The sequence below is a fragment of the Panthera onca genome, chromosome D3 (assembly GCF_046562875.1).
Source record: "Panthera onca isolate mPanOnc1 chromosome D3, mPanOnc1 haplotype 2, whole genome shotgun sequence".
Lineage (NCBI taxonomy): Eukaryota > Metazoa > Chordata > Mammalia > Carnivora > Felidae > Panthera > Panthera onca.
Window position 1 is genome coordinate 5,306,272 of NC_138350.1, and position 15,056 is coordinate 5,321,327.

At 43.9% G+C, this 15,056-nt stretch overlaps 1 protein-coding gene across 4 annotated transcripts in view; it reads left to right on the forward strand.

The window, feature by feature from the left end:
• SBNO1 (strawberry notch homolog 1) overlaps window positions 1-10,563 on the forward strand; it is a 59,120-nt gene extending 48,557 nt beyond the window's left edge. For all 4 annotated transcript variants that reach the window (XM_078435903.2, XM_078435902.2, XM_078435904.2 and 1 more), the window contains 4 exons: window positions 314-451; window positions 1,063-1,139; window positions 2,793-2,986; window positions 4,198-10,563. In XM_078435903.2, coding sequence (XP_078292029.1) covers window positions 314-451; window positions 1,063-1,139; window positions 2,793-2,986; window positions 4,198-4,340 — 552 coding nt within the window. In that variant the 3' untranslated portion in view covers window positions 4,341-10,563. The remainder of the gene's footprint in view (window positions 1-313; window positions 452-1,062; window positions 1,140-2,792; window positions 2,987-4,197) is intronic.
• Window positions 10,564-15,056: the final 4,493 nt, after the last annotated feature.

Below are 15,056 nucleotides of genomic sequence, written 5' to 3' on the forward strand. Positions count from 1 at the left end.
AACAAGCGAAATTGTCTCCACTGGACATTTATGCTTTAAAACTTATTCTAAACAATCTCCTAAGGAGTGTCTTGGCCCTCAACCTATGTTTTGAGTGTACCTAAGAATTTAGGTCCAGACTTCATTCTGGTGAGACCTTGTAAAAACTCAGGTAGATGAGCAGCTGCTGTCCTTTTCCACAGTTACAGATTCATGTGCTTATTTGGCATTACAGTCTTTCAAAGGATTGCATTTGCTAATGTGATGGTACAAAAAAGTGTATCTTAAGGTATGCAGTACAGATCTTTATACTTTCTCACTTTTTTTTAAATAGATAAGGAACAACAAGAAAACTGCCATCTTGGTTAAAGAAGTGAACCCAAAAAAGAAGCTTTTCTTAGTTTATAGACCAAATACTGGAAAACAGCTCAAATTAGAAATTTATGCTGATCTAAAAAAGAAATATAAGAAGGTATTTTTTCATTTGTATTATACTATCTATGAATACTTGTTTTATAATAATATATTGAAACTGTTTAGGAGTGCTTTATGTCTATATATAAAATTATGTTGTGAATTTTCCCTATTTGATTACAGGGAAATTATTTTTAGGAAACGTTTTGTCACATTTTGTTACATTAACATACCAGTCTTAATGTTATCAACCATTTAAGAAACTTGTAAGATGATTATTTGAAAGAGCTTGTGTTGTAGAAGAAGAAACTTCCAGCGTTAACTCAAAAAAATAGAACCGTTAAAAATATTTGTTTTACAACGATTTGTAGAAAAGCAGTGAATGGCTACTTTTTTTCTAGCATTACTATTATTTATTCTTAGTATTACCTTGTATTACTATTCTTCCTAGCCAGTTTCAACAATTAACATTAGACTAGCTATTGGAAACATTTGTTACATAGGAAGAGCCTAATGGCAGGATTTTATGAAGGGCGTTCAAACGCAGCTAGTAACGGGCCAGATTTTCTGTATAGAGAGGATTGTAAATTGGCTTTAGAGAACATAGAAAGGCAACCAGCTTGTTTAAAACAATCCTGTTTCAATGGAATTTTTGTCTTATTTTCACAGGTAGTCTCAGATGATGCCCTGATCCACTGGTTAGATCAGTATAATTCATCTGCAGACACTTGTACTCATGCTTATTGGTTAGTATTTCATGTTTCTCACCGTATTTTCCAAAATGTAATCAAGACTTAATTGAAACACACGTTTGCTCTTTAGCTGTCTGTCTCTCGAAGTCCGTGAACAGATTATCTGATGTTAGGTGTCATTCTTCAGTTAGAATTGCTTGTATGTCTGTGGACCACACGCTGTTCAGGTGTCCCCTGTGTTCTTCACCAGTGCTTTTTACTTCCGGCCAGCTGCAGTCTGGCAGAGTGTGGATTTGTCTATCCTCCTCGTTAAAGCTGACTTCTTCTCCCTCTCCTCTCCTCCCTTCCCTTCATTTATTTGTTTGTTTATTTATTTCTCGCTTTAAAAAAAAAAAAAGCTGTACTGGCATCCCAAATCACTTTTCATTTTTAAGGCTAGGAAACTGCTAGGAAATTAGAGTTGCTGACAGCACCAGAAGACCGTTGTTGAGCCCTGGAAGTGGTCCTACTGTGCCACTAGGCTGGCTGGAGGTGTGTTCTTTCAAGTCACTGTGTCATCCCCTAACTTACAGTGTCCACTTCAGCTGAGGCCGCAGGTGTGGAGGGCACGTAATACCCTGCACATCATGGTTCCCCTATTTCCTTACCCACTGTTTCCTCACCCATTAAGTAGACAATGGGGTATCTGGCCCATTTTATGAAAAGGAATACAGGACATGGATGAATTTTAGCTAGTTTTTTTTTTTCTTTTAAGACACATGTAGGAAGATAAATTTGATACGAGCAATGTTTTTTGTTTTCATTTTGAGAGCAAATTAGTGTTTTGGAAATTAGGAAAATCTTTCAAGATAAAATATTTTTAAAGTTAACTTACAGTAGTCCTCTCTAAAACATTTGCTTTGAAAAAAAAAAAAAAAAAAAAAACATTTGCTTTGAGCATTAGCAAGACAAGTGCCCAATACTACTGTGTATCCTCTTGAATTACTATTAAAAATATAATTTTATTGAGGAATTATATAAATTTAAAAATTTTATAAATCGTATAATTTTATAAACCATGTCTTCTTTTTCTTACAGTTTAAAAAAAATGTAATAGTTCCATTCTTTTGGTTTGCTGAGGCCTTTCTCAGTGACATGATTTATAATATATTGGTTGTTCAATACTTTAGAAGTAGCTGGCAGAATTATTTTATAAGCTAGCGTCAATATAGTAAACTAACAGATGTTAAAGTGACAAATGTTTACTGGAGGGGTTGTGGGTGGGGGGATGGGCTAAATGGGCAAGGGCCATTAAGGAAGACACTTGTTAGGATGAGCACTGGATGTTACACATAGGGGATGAATCACTGGAATCTCCTGAAATTATTATTGCGGTATATGCTAACTAACTTGGATATAAATGAAAAAATTTTTTCAAGACAAATGCTTAAATGGATATCAAACCCAGTAAATAAACCCTTTTAACTGGGAGTCAGGCCCCAGAAATCTTATTTTCTAACACAGATTTTAGAAACTTAACAAACCAGTAATGACACCTTAAATTGGACAGGATAATCCAATATGTCAATAAGAGTGTAATCGAAGAAACTGTCAATAAAGAAAGGCAAATTGGACTAGGACATCTTCCATTTGAAACCTAGGTAGACTTTGCTAGCTGTTCACGTGCGTGTATGTGTATACGTATATATTTTCCCCTATTTTTCCTAGGCGTGGCAACTGTAAAAAGGCAAGCTTGGGATTAGTTTGTGAAATAGGTCTTCGTTGCCGCACATACTACGTATTATGTGGCTCTGTACTGAGTGTCTGGACAAAGGTTGAGGGTGTTCTAGCATCTGTCAGTGGCACAAATGTGAAAATGCAGATTGTTCGACTGAGAACAGAGGATGGACAACGGATTGTAGGTGAGTCTCATTTTGGGGGGTTTGAGCTATTGGGAAAAATCAGATCCTATTCTTTTTTTATTTTGCTTCTAACGTTTTAGAATCAGTATCTCTTCCAGTAATGGGGGAGAGCTTGTTTTATATGTTCTTAAAAGGTTGAACGGAAGTTAAACCTTTGAATGGGCATTGTTGATTCTAGCTGAAGTTACAATGTCATTTATTTTAGGCCGCTCTCAGCTGTTCTTGCTCCCCTTCCTCACTGTCGCTGTCTGTGCAGGCTATGGTATAAAGACCGAGCCCAGCCTCTTGCCCCGGATCCTCTGAAGTCTACCCGTTTCCAGTCATTGAGCCAAATTGAGACTGGAACGACAGTCACTGCACAGAGGAGGGACTGGAGTTTTAGCAGAGAGCACGGGCAGACCGGGCTAGCTGTTCCCACCATCCTCTAAATGGCAGGCCTTGCAGGAATTCATCGTTACTGCACTTTGGCCTGTGGTTTCGTGTTTGTTGCATTTACGACGACCTTCCTTTTTATTGTGGGCTGCAGGTTGGCAGCCCATGGGCCAAAATCAGTCCATGACCTTTTTTTTTTTTTTTTTTTGACCCTCTTGATATTTTTGGTTTTTGCGAGTCTGCATTTGAATTAGTTGGCCAACATTTAAAAATCAAAAGCCTGGGTTTTGTTTTCTCAAAAACCGCACGCATGCACGCGCACACACGCGCAGTTTATGTGGCACATCTAGCCCCTGTTCCCACATGGGAGGAGTTAAAGTTCCTTTACCGAGGGCGTATACTTTCCACAGTTTGCTAACGCCTGTAGCGTGCCCACTTGGAAATTACCTGCTTCACTAAGCAGTTGAATTCACATCCACTATTCTGTAGCCTTGTTGGTCCATTAATACTTGCCCAAAGAAGGTCGTGTTCGCCTGCATTTGTGGAGCTGCAAAGACAGTAGATAGAGAGACACTATAGTCCATTTTCCAATCCTCCACCGAGAAGTCAGTGTTGCTGTAGACTTTGCATATGCTTAGGTCTCTGCGAGTAATGCTGCTGAGGAATTGGGTTACTTCTGAGGGGGCAGTTTCAGTTCTCAAGTATTCGTTTAGTGTTTGGGTGGAGTCTTATTTGTTACACTTAATATTATGCTTCATTTGGAATGTGCTGTGCAGCTGTAAAACACAGTATGATTTCTCTTGGATACAGCCTTGATAAGTTCTTGTTTCTAATTGCAGGTTTGATCATTCCTGCAAATTGTGTGTCTCCTCTTGTAAATCTCCTGTCAACTTCAGACCAGTCTCAACAGCTTGCGGTCCAACAGAAACAGCTCTGGCAGCAGCGTCACCCGCAGAGCATCGCCAACTTGAGCAACGCTTAAGAACAGACAGGTTTCAACATGGATGTATCTGAAATGCTGTTGAAGCATATCATTTGCATAAAAATCAGGGACAGTTTCCAAAGAATTATAATTTTTTTCAGTTGTGCTCTCTCTAGTTAATTTTTTTGGGAATAAGGACAAACCTGGAATAGATAGCAAAACTGAAAATCAGCAGTGCCGATGGTGGTACATATGTCTTTCCTTTTGCTTTTCCCATGGTACTTCCCATATGCTTTTACTTTGGGTGAGCAGAGGGGTATGTATGCGTGCGTGTGTCTGTTTGTTTGTGAGTTTGTTAAAGGCTACAAACCACAATTGGTTTAAAAATGCTTGGAACTTCCCAAACTGGCTTTACTTTTATGTTACACAGTGCTCAGGGTTAACGCAGTACATCCATGCAATTGCTGTGGGACTTATCCCCAGATGCATGTGTTTTGAGTCTATAAATATAGAAAATATATATTGGTTTCTTTTTCCAACTTATTAAACAATAGGTTTATTAAAGCATGAAATGAAAGGTTGCATATCATGCACTCGGGTTCTTTTTTAGTTTTTGTTCTGACAGTGCATGTCTTTGAAAGCATGCGTAAACAAGATGAAAACAAGTCAAGTAACGGAGAGAAACATTTGTAGATGTACAGCATTGGTTATTGCATTTTTATAGTGTTTATACCTGGGTATTGCTTCTCACCCCGCGGATTCCCCTCACCCTCTTCTCCCTGCCCCAGGTTTCTTGTCAAGGTAATGAGTATATACATTTTTTTGGTGGTAAAACTCTGAAAGTTAATTTTAATGTATTAATAGTATTCCTAATGTGTGCTGCAAAAATGGCTACAAGCCTGCTTTTCTTAAAACTACATTTTCCTTAACTTAAAGATCGTTTTAGAAAGAAGTACAAATCGGCTTCCATCTTGCAAACAATCTTTTTTTACTCCATTATCTTAATTTGTCACTCATAAAAAAGGAAACCGTACTTGAGCTGTAAACTAGACAATGAGGAAACACTTGAGGCTTCTGCTGTATGTTTATTTCTTGTTGTTATTGTTGTTACCCAGTAACTTGAATATCGTTTAATGTGTTGTAAGACATTGTAGAGTTTATCTCAAGCTGTTAAAAATGGTAATGTACAAATGTGAATAGACACTTATCTATAATATGGGTAAGTTTTGTTTCGCCTATAATAGATGTTTATGAAAACAAGTGAGGGGACAATTGGGTTTTTTTGTTTCCTTTTGTTTACCTTTCCCTTTGTTTTGCCTGCACAGGTTGCACTATTGAAAAATTGAGATTGTATAAACCTGGTCAAAAGCTGCAAGATACCACAGTCTTGTAGATGTCAAATAAAAAGTTGTTCTACTAACCAGAAGTGGACTCTTGCTTAGGCCCTCACCACCTTCAGAGGCAGAGTCTGTGACGGGGATTCTGCAGAACTGGCGTGTTACGCGGCACTCCAGGCAGCCTTTTTGGGCTTAAAACCTACCCCTCAAAACTGAGATGGTGTCGAGAAAGGGGTGTAGCGATAGTCGTATTGAATGTTTCTCAAGTTGAATTGTTCTCCTTTGTCACTTTTGAAACTTCTTGCAGAATCAGGCAAGATGTCTGTTCGGTGATGGCTAGGGCTTTCATCTTCCTGTGTTTCTTTAAGGCCGAGTTTGCTTACGTCAAGTTTACCGTACGTTTCCTTTGGATTTATTTATTCTTGATACGTGAAAGAACACATCGAGAATCGTTTCTGTTCTTTGGCATGTGTTGCCAAGTGGATGCAACTTTTATCCTCAGTCTAGGCTTTCTATCTCAGGCAGTGATCCGTGTGAATATCAGCCAGTGTTCTTTGTCAGGGCCGCTGGACCCAGCTGGCAGCCAAGGGCAGACCGTCCCACCTGCAGCAGAACTTCCCAGTTAGTTCCTCTGTTTTAATCCGGTAGCCCGCTCGGCATCCATCCGCGCACTAACGTGAAGTAGAATTGGGGACGGGGACCGAACCCCCTGACAAGCCTGCTCCCTCCGGGGAGACGAATGTGGTCGGTTGACCCCCACGGTTCCTGATGTGGTGTTGGCTCTTTGAATAGCTGTCTTGATACAAAAGGGCATAGGCGTGTTCTGTTCTTGGAGGAGCAGCATTGTTTCGCTTTTAAAAATAAGGTCCAGAAATAAGGCCTCTGAAAAGTCTGAAAGGAGACCTCAGAAAGGCAACTGGTGTAAGGGGGGGGTGGGCGCTGAGGTGCCACACGCCTGTGCTCCTACCATCAGGGCACCATGAGTCCGCTGCTCACCCCCTCTCTGGAGGTTGAACGTACGACCTTTACACTGTGCCCTCATCCTCCTCTAAGTCAGCACGTTCAGGTTGGCCAGCATTCAGGGTCCCCCTCTGTTAAAAACCCAAGTCTTAACAACAGCTGACTTCTATAAAACGGCTCCGTGTGTTTCAGGATCTGAATGCCACGTCTGACCCCAGGGCCTTGCTGAACCTGATGTGAGTCCATTTGGCCCCTGCAATGCCTTTCCTCCCTTTTTAGCAATATGGCTCTGAGCACAAAGATTTGATTGTAAATCACGTTAGCGTTTTCAGAGTTTACAGTGTCGATTGTGCTGAAAACCACTCACTTCCTGAGTCCAGAGCTGCTCAGATGGTATCTTGGGGGGAATTAGTGTTCCCCTAATTTAGCAACCTCCACACCACAAGGTCTTTATCTGCAGTTTAGTGAGATTACCCAGATAGGGATCGATGATGTGTAAAGTCCTACAAGTATTAACAAAGTATGTCTTTAAACACAACTTGATCAAAAAGTAAATATCCTAAGCAATTTTCCCTTTTTGCTGCTATATTGCAGATACAGTCTTCAATACCTTTTCTTTACATCTGTATATAAGTTAGCAAGAACTTGCATCCAAAGCAATGTAGTAGTGTGTGTGTGTACATATATTTATTCCAGTCCAATTAATTAGCACTTGAGAAATTTTTTTGAGCTGCAACAATAACCCTTTTCATTTTAGTGTGCTTTATCTGTGAAGATAAAAGTTCTAGATTACCAAGTTCCAGGGGAATATAACATTTTAGAGGCGCAATTTTGTGCCTGTAGTCCCTGGGGCATTCATCTGCTAGCCTCCGTGTGATGCTATTAGAACTTCTAACAGGCGTGACCAGCACAGCACTTAACAGTTGTGTAACGGGAACCCTTGTCCCTACCCCTTCTACTTCCCAGTTAGCATGAGGGCAAAAAGCGGTAGATTACAAATGATTGGTGCATCTCAATTCACGAAAGAGAGAGGAAAAGTATTTTCCCTTTCAGTCCTGTTCTTGGTAAGATGTTAAGAGGAAGGTCCCTATCTAGATACTCTTATTTTAAAAACGTTACCTGGGTGATATTTGATAGCTTCTAAGAATGGTGCTACGTACGAGTCGCCGTTCGGCCGGGATCCAGTTAGCCAGATGTCTGGTTAGTTCAGGCATCCCAGTGGCAAAGGCAACCGCTGTGACGATGGGCATTTGTTGAGTCCCCCTCCTGTGTCCGGGGTCTCCCTGGCTAACCACATAACCCACGCACAGGGCCGTGCACGCTTTGCTGCTGGAATGAGGCAAGCAGTCCCCGTTGTGGCGATAGCCGCGAGCAGAACCCATTTGTGAAAATTCCTCTTGGGAGGCCAATTATCCGATACAAATGCGGTGTCTTTTAAGGGGCATGTAAGTGAAGGAAACTCAACTAAATAGATACCTGCAACTCAAGCTAGCTAGTAATTTCTTTCTGAGTACTTGAGGTGAAATCCCAAAACCCACCTTCTGATTTTATGCTGTACCTATATATATGTACATAAATGTGTATATATAGAAATGCTGAGTTCTTTTGAATTCTGAATGTAAATATTTCTTGTAAATTGGGACCCTACCCACTCTTTCTTTCTCTTTCCCCCTGCCCTTCAATCCTATTTATTCTTTTCTTGACTTCCCATACGGGGCATCTTATAATTTTTTTTATATATATATATATATATATATATATATATATAAAAGTATGAAAAACTTCTTAGTTGAATTTGTTCATATGTTTTAGGATTCAGTTTTGCATCTTGACTATAGAATTCCTATGTCTGTTTTGTGTTAATCTTTTTCAACATGCCTGATTGTGTTTTGCATTTTTATTACAAATTTTTACTGTGTGCAATGCATTGTATTGGGGGGAATGTACTTGAGTGCAATTTCTGATACTGTCATTATATGACTAGTTATGCTCATTTATGTTGCTCTTTGGAAGCTGTAGTGAGCCTGATGTTTTCACACAAAAAACATTTCTTCCCAAGACTTCTTTAAGCTCCTCTAACTTCTTCAGTGCATTTGGGATCAAACGTAGCTCTTCAGTAACCCGACTTGCTCCTACCCTTTCCGTTTTTCAGGCCCATACCAAATCCTTCATCTGTGTGGCTTTCCAGCTGAGAAGAAAATCTTGCAGATCTGAACCTTGGTTTGTGGCCTGCTGCCGCAGAGTTTCTGGTTTTGTTTTCGTTTCTTGAATTAAACAAGTCAGGCCTCTGCCATTAACCTGCAAAAAATAATCAGGAAGTTAGTTTGCAGGGAGCACAGGTAATCTGCCTCTGCTCTCACCTGTTAAGGATATTAAGAGCAGACGGGGAGACCGGCCCGGTACACGTGGGTCTCTGTTGGGACAGGTAACGCTGAAGAATGTTCTGTCAGGAACCGTTGTCCTCCCAGAGAGAGCAACACAGCTGCTGTGGGGGCTTCACACGAGCCTTCAGCCCATAGGTTGATTCTGCGCTGAGGGTAAAGCAGGCAGTGAACTGTGGCCGGACTGGCCAGCAGGATCCCCTGAGCTGCTCGCACCACCAGTGTACTGCTCCTGGGGCATTGACCTTGACTGGATCGGCCACAGATCCAGCGCCGAGCCAGATTAAGGCCCTCTTGACAGTCAGCGTTGCCAATAGGGAAGACCCTGGGCTGGCTCGTGAAAGTGGTGGGAGTCATCAGCCGGGAGGCAAACATCGGGTTTTTACGTAAAGATTTTGCACCCTTAAGGAAATGTTCCCCTGTAACTTTGAGGAAGGATTGCCGTGGGCATTTCTTGGGCCTTTTCCTCACATACATGTTCCACCCACCACTACTGAACTTGGTACACTTGCCGAAAACTGAGAAGTTGTTCGCATTTAGATAGGTAAGTCTTGGGAACCTAGCGTGTCCTGAGTTAGGCCCCGTCAGAGATGAGCTCCAGCGGGAATCCCGGCCCAAACCCGCCCCGTCCTCCCCCTTCCTGTGGCGCCCGAGGAGTGGTCGAGCTTGTGCGCAGCAGTGCCGAGGGGCGCCCCTCGGCGCCAGCCCCGTTCTCTTCGCTACTGGCAGCTCAGGCCGCCTCCGGGCCCGAAGGTCAGTCCACAGGCCCCTCAGTGAGGACACCCCGTTCGTCCTTCCGCCTCCCCTCCCCACCACCGCCCCAAGGGCCTTTCTTGCTATGACAGTATTTGTGGCACTGAAGAGGATAGAAGCTTGAGCCTCCTTTCTGACTTCCCCTTTAGGGGGCAGAGAGCTTTTTTTCTACGTAGCACATCTGCAGTCTCACCGCCATTAGAAAAAACTCATCCTGTTCACGGTTTATACTGAATTTGCAAACTACTGATATTATTTTTCAATAACCACTTGTATCTACCATCAACCATGAGAGGTGGGAAGAGGTACGCCGCTGTATCTCTGCAATAAAACTTTTGCCAGGTTCTACCTCCGCCGAGCAAAGGATACTTTTATACGTAGGCATAGATCTTCCTCCTTTACCGATCTGACTTGGTGCATCTTGAGACAACGTCTGATGGAATCCAAAGACAATTTGAGAACAGAGGTGGATGTAAACTCTTGGTTGTTTTTATTTGGTTCTCTTTTTTTTAACCTCCCTTTTTATATTGCTACTCCGTCTTGAATGTCTGTCAGTGTACGAAGGGCACGCGCTGTTCTGATGATACTGCACTGCTCCATTCAGCCTTCCGTGATTAAAACAGTACCGAGTGTCCAGAAATGACTGTTCCAACCATTTTGATGTGTAACTTTAAAAATTGGGTCTCATGCAATAAAAATGTGTCGGCTGCATTTAGCGAGGTTTACCCTCGCAAGTAAAAAACGATCAACCATGAAGCATAACAAATTCTGTATTTAGTTTTTTGTTGTTGTGGCTTTTGTTTTGTTTTCTTTTTTTGTAAGATTCTTAAATAAATTAAACTGGCTAATACACTTTTTCCCACTCTGTGTGTTCTTTATCTGGGTGCTGAGCACCTCTTAAGTTTGTTTATTTTGAGAGGGAGAGAGTGGGGGTGGGGCAGAGAGAGACTCCCAAGTGGAGCCTGCTTGGGAGTCAGCCCCAAGCAGGTCAGCCCAGAGCCTGGCACGGGGCTCGATCCACGAACCGTGAGATCATGACCTGAGCCAAAATCAAGAGTCGGTCACTCGACCGACACCCACCCAGGCGCCCCAGAAGCCGGCACTCTTCGGAGCGAGAAGCGCACGCACCGCCGCACCCGCGGACGGCGCGGTAGGGCCTGGGCTGGGGTCCTCCGGCCTCCCCTCTCGAGTGTCTTCCCTGAACGATGCCACGGAACAGAAGGGTGGCCGCCGGCATCGGAGGACGTGGAGGCAGGCACGAGGCTCTTGTTTAAAATCATTCATTCCTGGCGTTGAGCCACCCAGTCCACGATCCGAGCTCTGCTTATGAAAACACTGAAAATGTTTGATGTAGAAAACTATCCGGGAATACGGAGTGCCTAGTGTATGCCGGTGGCTGTGGGGTGTTCTCTGTCTTCATTTCCCTGGTCTTCAGTCCCTCCCTCGTTCTCAGATGAAGTTGCCTGGCTCGTGAGCCGTGAAAGGTGTTCAGTTTCTAATTTGGGGGGGTCGGTGCCTGTATTTAGGAAGAGTTTAAGAAGAAGCGTGTGTCTGGCATCGGGTCACATGCTGTCCCCACGGGTGATTCCTCGCGGGTACTTCCTCTACTGTCGAGACAGCAGACGAGCGAGCACGGGAGATTCCTGCGGTCCTGGCAGTCAGGAAAACAGCAGGAATGCTCACGTGTGCCCGAGCAGGGGAGGCCCAGGAGGTGAGTGACCGGAGAAGCTGGGGCGGGTGGAGGCCGGTGGAGGCCGGTGCGCGGCAGTGTTGTGCTCCCGCTGAGCTCCGGAGCTCGTTGAGAAGGATTGGCCAGGAGGCCCAGTCTTGCGCTGGCCTTGGGAAGCCAGAGAACAGGGAATGGACAGATGAGAGGACACCACGGAAAGACGAGCCACCTTCCCTGGGAGGCTGGAGTCCCTCCCTCTTTACAGATGAGACCAGCGCAGATCTGGGAGCCGGCGCGGGGTGGGCTCCCGTCCAGCCCAGGTGGCCTGGGCCAGGAGCCAGCACTGTTGTCCTGGAGAAAGGCAGCGGGAGGCAGGGTGGGAACGCATGGATGGACTTTTTTTTTTTTTTTTTTTTTTTTTTAATGTTTGGAATACAGCTTATTTGTGAGTCTTTGTGGGGTTTGAAATGCTTAAGAGAACCATCTCAATTTGTAGCTTGAAATCCTTGAGGGAATTGAATCAAGTTTGTAAATGGTGTTAATGTTTAGGGGGATTTAATCTGTCAAATATGTGAGATAATTGAGTATTAATGCAACGAGTGAAAGGGAGTGTTCTACATTTTAACTAAAATTTTATTAAAATACGTGTAAGTTGAGGGGGCACCTGGCCGGCTCAGTCAGTAGAGCACGCGACTCTTGATCTCAGGGTTGTAGGTTTGAGCCCCACATTGGGCATAGAGGTTACTTAAAGAATAAAAATCTCTTAAAAATACAAAATAAAATATTTGTAAGCTGAGCTTGAAGACTGAAACAGGACTTTAAAAAAATTTTTTTACATGTATTTATTTATTTATTTATTTGAGAAACACAGAGTGTGAGGGAGGGAGGGGCAGAGACTAGAGGGAGACAAAATCCAAAGCGGCCTCCAGGCTCTGAGCTGTCGGCACAGAGCCCCGCTCGGGGCTCGAACTCAGGGACCACGAGATCATGACCTGAGCCAAAGTCAAGCGCCTAACTGACTGAGCCACCCAGGCGCCCCTTAAAGGTATAACCTTAGTATTAATCTGAATAAGAAATTAAGAGACCTGACCTTCATTGGACGCCTCCACCATCCCCGAGTTTTTAGTTCCAGTATGCTTTGACTTTGTTCCCCGTCGGTGTTTTCAAGTCTGCTTTCAGCCTCACCGTGGGACCCTGGGCCTTCACGCTATTGACATTTGGGCCGGGCCATTCTTCGTGAGGTGCTGTCCCGTTTGTTGTCGTGGGAAGTGCAGCAGCATCCCTGGTCCTAACCCAGGAGATGCCAGTGGTACGCGCTGCTGTCCTCCCGGTTGCGACAGCCCCAGGTGTCTCCAGACGTGGCCAAACGTCCTCTGAGGGGCGGGATCTCCCCTTGGTCAAGAACTACTGCCCGAGGGGCACGCGGGGGGCTCATTCGGTTAAGCGTCCGACTCTTGACTTCGGCTCAGGTCGTGATCTCACGGTTTTATGAGTTCAAGCCCGGAGTTGAGCTCTACGCTGATGGCGCAGACCCTACCTGGGGTTCTCTCTCTCTGCCCCACCCCCTTCTCAAGATAAATAAAACAAACTTTAACAATAAAAGAACTACTATTCTAGGCAAATTAGTCATAAAGAGGCAAAAAGTTGGTGTCTACGATGGGTGTGTGTGTGTGTGTGTGTGTGTGTGCACGAGTTTGTGTTCTACAGAGGACAAGGCCCACGAACAAGGGCCTTGAGATACGGAAAATACAAATGTTAACTGGCTGGGGGGTTGGAGCATGTACAGTACCATTTCCATAAGTATGAATATTTAACAGCTAGTCATTTGAGAGCATGATGTAAAGAAGCCATCTGTGGAGGCCTTTATGGAGAGAAAAGAGGCTAAAAGAAATGTGCAAAATGCTTATTTTTAGAGTCCGATTCTCGGCACGTTGGCTTCGTCTCCCGAAAGCTACCCACGCCGGGCATCAAGTGCACTATTGGGTTAGGAGAGGCAAGTGCCTTGCGGTTGGTTCCAAATCACCAAACCCTCCTCATTTAAGAATTACCACAGAGTATCAGGCAAGGGTAGGAGGACTACGTGGCTGCTACATCAGTCTGGGAGACTTAACGTTTCGGGTTAGTCGTTCGCTTAAATAATAACCACGGGACCGAAGCCGATCGGCAGACGAGAACACACAGCGAATCCTGCTTCCACTCCTCCCACTCGCCCCCGCAGCCCCTAGGGGGCCGTTCCACCCCTCAAGGTAGCCCGTCTCGCCCGTTTCTTCAGTATCCCTTCTTGGGGGAACTCTGGAGGGGACCTCTTTTAGCAACGCCAACACCAAAATGCTCACCTTTGGTTCCAGGCGAGATAAGCTTTCAACAAAGATTGATGTGCGAGCCCTTAATTACTAGAGAAATCCAAACTAGAATAAATTAGAATGGTAGGAAATGTAACGGCGTGAACCCATAGTAGGAAGTTGAGTGTTTCGTGAAGGTGCCCGCTGGTTAGAACAGGAAGACTCTCCAAAACATCCCCCATTTTCATCTCGAGCCTAAGATCAAGATAAATTACGCATCTCTCTCAGTTCCTGCGTTAATCCTGGGTTTTTGTTTAACTTTGTGTTCCCACAGTTTATTTTTTGAGTGGGTTTCTTGTTCAGAGGTATCGATATGAAACTAAGTTCATTCTGCCCTCGAAGGTTTACGTGCCCTGTTCTTTGGTGTTCTACCCACAGGGACTCAAGCTTGAGAAACTAATTTTGTAGTCTGAAACAGGGATTGGCAAACCACAGTCCACGGGTCAAAACCAGTGCATCACCTGTTTTCGAATGACCCTGCAAGCTCAGAATAGTTTTTACACTCTTAAATGGTTGAAAACAATAAAAAGATTGTTTTATAACACGCGAAAGTCACATGACATCCAAATTTCAGTGTTGTAAATAAAGTTTTATTGGCACGCAGTCATGCCTTTCCTTCTGTGTATTGTGTAAGGCTGCTTCAGTGCTACAATGGCAGGGACTGTATCGCCAAACTCTATGGCAAAGCCTAAAAGTTGGTTATCTGACCCCTTGCAGGAGAAGCTTGCTGGCTCCTGGCCTACAAACGGGAGTAATGGCAGAAACCGAGCCGAAAATTAATACATTTGGGAATGGATCTCTGATCAAAACCTGACTTGATATAAAATCAAGTCTAGTCTTACTGTCCTGAGGACATAACGCCACACTGGAGTCACTGATTGTGATAAGCTAACCATGATACTGCAACCCACAACTTGTCTGGCAGTCAAACTGCCTACCTAACTAGTTTCTTAGGTCACTGGTCTCCAAACTTTTTTGGTCATATATTCAAAAAGGTTTTTTTCCGGGGCGCCTGGGTGGCTCAGTCGGTTGAGCGTCTGACTTCGGCTCGGGTCATGATCTCGCAGTTCGTGAGTTCAAGCCCCACGTCGGGCTCTGGGCTGACGGCTCGGAGCCTGGGACCTGCTTCGGATTCCGTGTCTCCCTCTCTCTGCTCCTCCCCTGCTCATGCTCTGTCGCTCTCTGTCTCTCAAAGATGAATAAACGTTAAAAAAATTGTTTTAAGTTTTTTTTTCTGAGAATACCTTTACTACTGTTGATTAGGTTATTTGTAAGTTCTGTGTATGCTGCCGTGCTAATAGGTACACAGTAAAGCCCACTTAAAAAGAATTTCT